The 6,012-nt window shown below is 43.6% G+C and overlaps 1 protein-coding gene across 4 annotated transcripts; it reads right to left on the minus strand.

The window, feature by feature from the left end:
- Nucleotides 1-167: 167 nt before the first annotated feature.
- On the minus strand, nucleotides 168-5,583 carry rpp40 (ribonuclease P/MRP 40 subunit). 4 transcript variants are annotated; one of them, XM_029131159.3, is made up of 9 exons: nucleotides 5,023-5,583; nucleotides 3,340-3,435; nucleotides 2,883-3,027; nucleotides 2,735-2,803; nucleotides 2,562-2,657; nucleotides 2,240-2,362; nucleotides 1,199-1,364; nucleotides 993-1,127; nucleotides 168-751 (listed from the first exon to the last, which is right to left on the minus strand). In XM_029131159.3, the coding sequence occupies exons 1-9, from the start codon at nucleotides 5,041-5,043 to the stop codon at nucleotides 553-555; spliced, it is 1,050 nt and encodes a 349-aa protein (XP_028986992.1). In that variant the 5' UTR covers nucleotides 5,044-5,583; the 3' UTR covers nucleotides 168-552. The 4 variants fall into 4 exon arrangements, with proteins under 4 accessions (XP_028986992.1, XP_028986990.1, XP_028986991.1 ...); XM_029131157.3 differs by lacking the exon at nucleotides 5,023-5,583 and adding an exon at nucleotides 4,068-4,142; XM_029131160.3 differs by lacking the exon at nucleotides 5,023-5,583 and adding an exon at nucleotides 4,219-4,274 and having other exon boundaries at nucleotides 540-751; nucleotides 993-1,083.
- Nucleotides 5,584-6,012: the final 429 nt, after the last annotated feature.

Below are 6,012 nucleotides of genomic sequence, written 5' to 3' on the forward strand. Positions count from 1 at the left end.
GTATTTATGGTCTTCAACGGATACTTAGCATGAAGACCAGAAAGAGCTACCAAGCCTAACATTTTAAACCACAACATCACAAGGTTCAGTGATAATTTCGTTAACTGTCAGCTAATGAGAAAAAGATGCACCACACAGAGCTTAAAAGAACAAACACTGAAAGCGAATGATTTAACTTTAATTTAATATTAACAAGAAAACAAATTTTTCACTGTATAGTTCACTGACTATATTCATGAGTGACGTGTGTTTATCTTGGCAACAAACACTGAACTAAAAGGCATGACATGAAATTTGGTGAAAAACTAAGGAAGGTTTTACACAGATTCTCCAGACTTCTTACCGCTCTGATGTTGACCTGCAACTTGACTGATTTAAACTTTTAATTCCAAAGACCAGATTCGCATTAAAATCTGGACTAAAACAGCTTTTCACAAATTTACTCTCCAACTCTGAGATTCTTCAGTTTCAACCCAAACGTGATTGAAGCTGCTTTCTACAACCACATGTGCACCAACTTAACAAGCTGACTCTCCAAGAGGACAGATGGGGTCAGGGTGGACAGGTGTCCTGTGCGCCGGCAGCCAGGTGGAGGTGGTAAGTGTGGTCATGGAATATAAAGAGGGTATAGAAGTTCTCTCCTCCTCTCAGGACTCCATGTTCCTTGCCCCCCCATGATACTGGACTGTCAACGAAACCATGAACCGTAAGTGACACCCAGGACTCCGGCTGACATTGCCCAAGGTAACACCTGTGAGACAGGTGAGAAAGTGACAAATGCAGCATTTGATTGTTTAAATAAGCACAGTTTCACAGTCCAAAAATGTGTTTATTCATGTTCATTTTAATTTTTTACTGAAACACTTTGCTACATTATGTCAACTTTGCTACAGTGAAAATTATTCATGTGTTTAATTGTCAGTGTGAAACATCAGTAAAACCTGAGATTTGTTTGTTTTTAATGAGACCTCAGGTGCGAGATGCCCTCTGACCTGAGCTCCTGGATAAGGCGTTGCACATCGTGGGGGAGCAGCAGTCCGCAGATGGAGATTCTCAGAGCTCGACTCACTGTCCTCTTGGGTTCTGGACAGACCAGTGAGGAGAGGAAGCTACTTGATGAGTTATCTCTGAAAACAAAGAAAAGGTCTTGTGACAAGTGTGACAAGTAGAGCCTTTGGGAGAAGAGTTCAGTCATCACCTGCTGATGTTGGCATCCACAGCACCGAGCCACTCTAGAAGGCCGTGGGGGTCACATGATTGCAGATCTGGACATGGCAGGTGTGTCAAAGAGCATGTGCCAACCTCAGGTTTGTGCTCTGACCAGATGTACCGAGACAAGAGGGCCTGCAGAGAAGCTCCACCTCCTGAAAGAGAGAACATGGGTAATCGACAGCAAAGAAGCAGTGACTTGCAGTGGTGCTGAGTGAGAGTATAGGTATAGGGTGTGTGGAGGAAGGTAAATGAAAAATGGACCAGGAGACAAAGCCATTTGTATAGGTTGCAGAAGAAAGTGGGAGAGGCCAGAGGGTGGAGCAGGAAAAGACAAGAAGAAGTGGCTTTTACCAGGCTAAGATTAGGACACAGTAACTTAAACAGTACGCTACATATATTAGAGAAACATGACAACGGGCTGTGCAAGGAGTGTCAGGAGTTGGAAACAGTAGAAAACAATACAGTAATGATAGTGGATTTCAGGAAGAGAGGAATAAAAGTAAGGGAGCTGAGTGACACGCTGACCAGCAGATGTGCCGATAGGCGGCCTGTTTTTATGTTCCTGAGAACTTCAGGGCTGATTAAGAGGATTTAAGATTTTCCTGTAGATGGCAGCAATGCAACAACTTTTGATGTTGGCTGCCGTAAAACTACCCAAAGAAGAAGAAGAGCGTATGGTTTGATTTCCATTTCGTATACACAGGTTGGTTAACTGGAAAACCTGATCGTGACTTTCCCAAAACAAGGTGTCAGAACAAAAGGAGGGAACATTTAGAGCAGGGATGTTGTTCCTCATGGCCACTGTTGATTGACTGAACACACCTACTCAAAGTGATCAGTAGTAACAAGAGCAGGGAGAGTTGGAGAACCAGTAGGACTGCAGGACTCAATGTTGACACTCCTGATTTAGAACACAGACAAAGCTTCCCTCTGCTAGACTATCACAATCTGATGTGAATGATTGTTTCTAAGCTTAGGACTAATGAGCTTTGACCTCACCTGGATGATGCCATATTGCGACTCTCACCTGGATGATGTGACAGCAGGAAGTCCATTTGCAGGGGGAGTCGCGATGTCAGACCTGTAAGGAGTCTTAGGTAGGCCTGCCGACCAGGTGCCATGCTGCCGTCAGTCAGGTCGACAGTCACCACTGCAGTACAAGGACGCACATCCACAGACTTATTGTAATATTTTGTATTCAGGAAGTGCTGGCTGCCATTCATCCCACAGTTTGTCATTGAGCCCAAACCTCTGCCTTATTATAAAATGGTAGGCTCAGTAAATATAGTAAAAAATAGTAGAGTAAAAACACTTTGTGACTTAGGAGTAGAAACACATCTGCATCAGACCATATCTGTTCTTGGTTTTGTAGTTGAATGTGGATGTTTTCCCCTCAAAACCCAGAACCTGGAAGGAGTCTTTGTCCAGAGACAGAACCAGGTGACCTAAACAAAGACACACAAGATATTTTGAGTTTGGTTGAATTTGCCTGTACACAGTGACATGTAGGACGGGCGCTTACCATTCGGCATCAGAGCAACACAGTTGTCCTCATCTAGCCTAGTTCTGTATGATAGCCCATACACATTACCTGCAACATATACAGGTGAGGCACAGATGTGCATAAAAATGTTTGCAAGTGCATACAGCTGTTTTGTCCCAAATGTCACCTTGGTACACAGCGGTCTCCAGAAACTGTTTGTCCAGTAGCTCATGCAGTGGCAGATTCCTGACCAGGTAAAAATGACTGAAACTGGTTAACAGTGACTCCAGGTGAGAGGGAGCGGAGCTACAGTCAGACAGCAGCACAGACACCTGCGTAGGGGAGTTTTACATTATTCACAAACTACTTTAATACTGCTGTATTTACTTCTACAGATTACTCAGATGTCACATTGTTCTAACGTTTATTGAACTTCTCTGTGGTAAACTGAAGTCCAGCAGTTTTGGGGCATTAGAGCACAATCAATCAATCGTACTGAGCGCTACACGCCTACAGTACCTGAGTAAAGCTGACGGTTCACTGGCCGTACTGACCTGTTAGTTAACGCTACTTAAGATGGTTAACGCTAGTAAGGGTTGATTTACTTGGTCACTGGCATGACCACAGTTTTACGTCAGGGATACCTTGTAGTTGAAGTGCAGTTGCTCGACCTGTGAACTGACACGGTTGTTCTCGTCACAGAAACTGGAGCGTTCACAGACCAGCAGCGATCGAGGAGTCTGGTCAAGATCAACAGACATTCTCAGCAGAAGACAATTCACGTTTAGTAAAGTGTAATCTGTGAGCGTGGGGCTAACGGCTAACACGCCCGACGACACTTCCTGTGAGGGGGTTCTTTTTCTTTTTGTTTATCGGTTGGCAAACTGGGTAGTGCTTTACCGCCACCTTCTGTGTTGGAGTATGCAATGTTTCTTTTTTCAAAGAAAGAAGAAAAAACTATATTCTACTCTCTCGCCCCGTCTCCACTACAAACCTAAACACCACTCCGTGTCCTGTTTCTCCTAACAGCATCTTTAAATCTGTCCCTCTTCTTGCCCCTATCAGGACCTCTGTCATCCTGCCTCTCTGTTGTATGTATAATGGGCTAATATTTAGAACATGTCCTACTGTTTCCTCCGTTCCACACTCACATCTTCCTGTTTCATACTGCCCTAAAATTATTTTAGTACTGTTTAAACCAGTATGAACGAATCTCAACCTACTAATCACATCATCCCTGTCCCTATTCCAACTACATCCTACTTCTCTTTGTATCTTCTGATACCATCTTCCCTTACTCCCTTTGCCCCAATATTCTTGCCAAATCTTTTTGAAATAATATTTGAAGCTATACTTTTTATTTCTGCCTTACTGTATTCGATCTTCTCCTCCACCTCTGCTTTCCCTGCTTCCCGCCTGTCCACACTTTCATTACCCTCCACCCCTACATGTACTTGAACCCAAATAAACCGAACCACCACCCCTACCTTTCTTATCCTGTACAGACTGATTATAATTTATACCTCCACATCTTGTCTGGAGTTTGCTTGCATGTGTCTTATGCTCATTAATGAGCTGCTGGAATCAGACCCCATTAAAACTTTTCTGTTTGTATTTTCCTCTACCCATTGTAATGCCTCTTCTCTCTCTTCTCTTCTAACAACTCCAAATCTACTTCTGCCTCCATTAACCGTGGTGGTACTGACTGACTGTAAGCGTATCACGTCACTTCCGGTTACTGAGGTTTGCTGCCGCTGTGTGTGTACAGCGTTACTCTCTGCGCTTTTCTAAATATTATCGTTTTATATCTGATAGCGACTGCTAAAAGTTGCGAAACAAGCTTGTAACACCCAAGCATCTTTTCTTTTCATTAAACGTCCTGCTAATTTACACTGTTATCTAAGTGTTTTCTCCGCTAGCGTAGCTCCTAGCTTACTTTCCTGCTATGGCTTCCCCCTTTTCCGCTCCCTCTCGCTCTGTTCGGTGCTCGGTGTGTCTTATGTTCAGCTTATCCTCTGCTTCCTTTAGTGATGGTAATAGTATCTGTAATAGGTGTACGCTAGTTGCAGGGTTGGAGGCGAGGTTGTTAGACTTAGAGTCTCGGCTTCGCACTTTAGAAAACAGGCCAGCTAGCCAGGTCCCTTTAGCCGGTGCGGAGCCTCCTAGCTTAGCTGCTACCAGTCCCCCGGCAGGTCCCAGGCAGCTGGGCAACGACTGGGTCACGGCTCGTAAGAAACGTAGCTTTAGGCGCCCACGGTGCACCACCAACCGCTTCACGTTTCAAACAGATTTTCCCCACTCAGCGACACACCCGCCAAGAAACCCACTCTGATCATTGGTGACTCCATAGTCCGAAACGTGAAGTTAGAGAATCCAGTGGCTCCTCTGAAGAAGAAGACAGTGAATCAGAGGAGGTGAGCTCCATGGTATAACTCAGAGATCCGCAGCCTAAAGCACAGGACCAGACAACTAGAAAGACAGTGGCGTTCCAACAAAATAAATGCAAACCGCATTGCACGGAAGGACAGTCTAATAAAATATAAAAAAGCACTTTGTGCTGCTAGAAAAACATATTATTCTTCCTTAATTGAGGAAAACAAAAACAACCCCAGGTTTCTTTTCAGCACTGTAGCCAGGCTGACAAAGAGTCATAGCTGTGTTGAGTCTACTATCCCCTTAAATCTCAGCAGCAATGACTTTATGAACTACTTTACCAATAAAGTTATCGCCATTAGAAAAAACATTCAGCAGTGACTTCTTCCAAATGACAGAAAGCACTGTCTAGATCCATCAACTTTAAATTTATTAAATCCTCTGTCTTACCTAGACAGCTTCTTACCCATAACTCATATGGAGTTAACCTCAATAATCATCTCTTCCAAGTCGTCCACTTGTCTTTTAGATCCAATCCCAACCAGATTACTTAAAGAATTTCCACCTTTAATCAGCTCGTCCATATTAAATCAAATCAACCAATCTTTACAACTAGGCTATGTACCACAGGCTTTTAAGGTGGCTGTGGTCAAACCTCTATTGAAAAAACCAACCCTGGACCCTCGACAACTAGCCAACTGTAGGCCCATTTCAAATTTACCCTTTATTTCCAAGATTCTGGAAAATATCGTGGCTAAACAATTATCTGACCACCTGAGTGGGAATAACCTGTACGAAGATTTTCAGTCAGGATTTAAAAAACATCATAGCACAGAAACAGCTCTGGTTAGAGTCACTAATGATCTTCTATTAGCTTCGGACAATGGTCTAGTTTCTGTCCTTGTCCTGTTAGATCTTAGTGCTGCATTTGATACAGTTGATCA

Source organism: Betta splendens, chromosome 17 (assembly GCF_900634795.4).
Source record: "Betta splendens chromosome 17, fBetSpl5.4, whole genome shotgun sequence".
NCBI classification, from domain to species: Eukaryota; Metazoa; Chordata; class Actinopteri; order Anabantiformes; family Osphronemidae; genus Betta; species Betta splendens.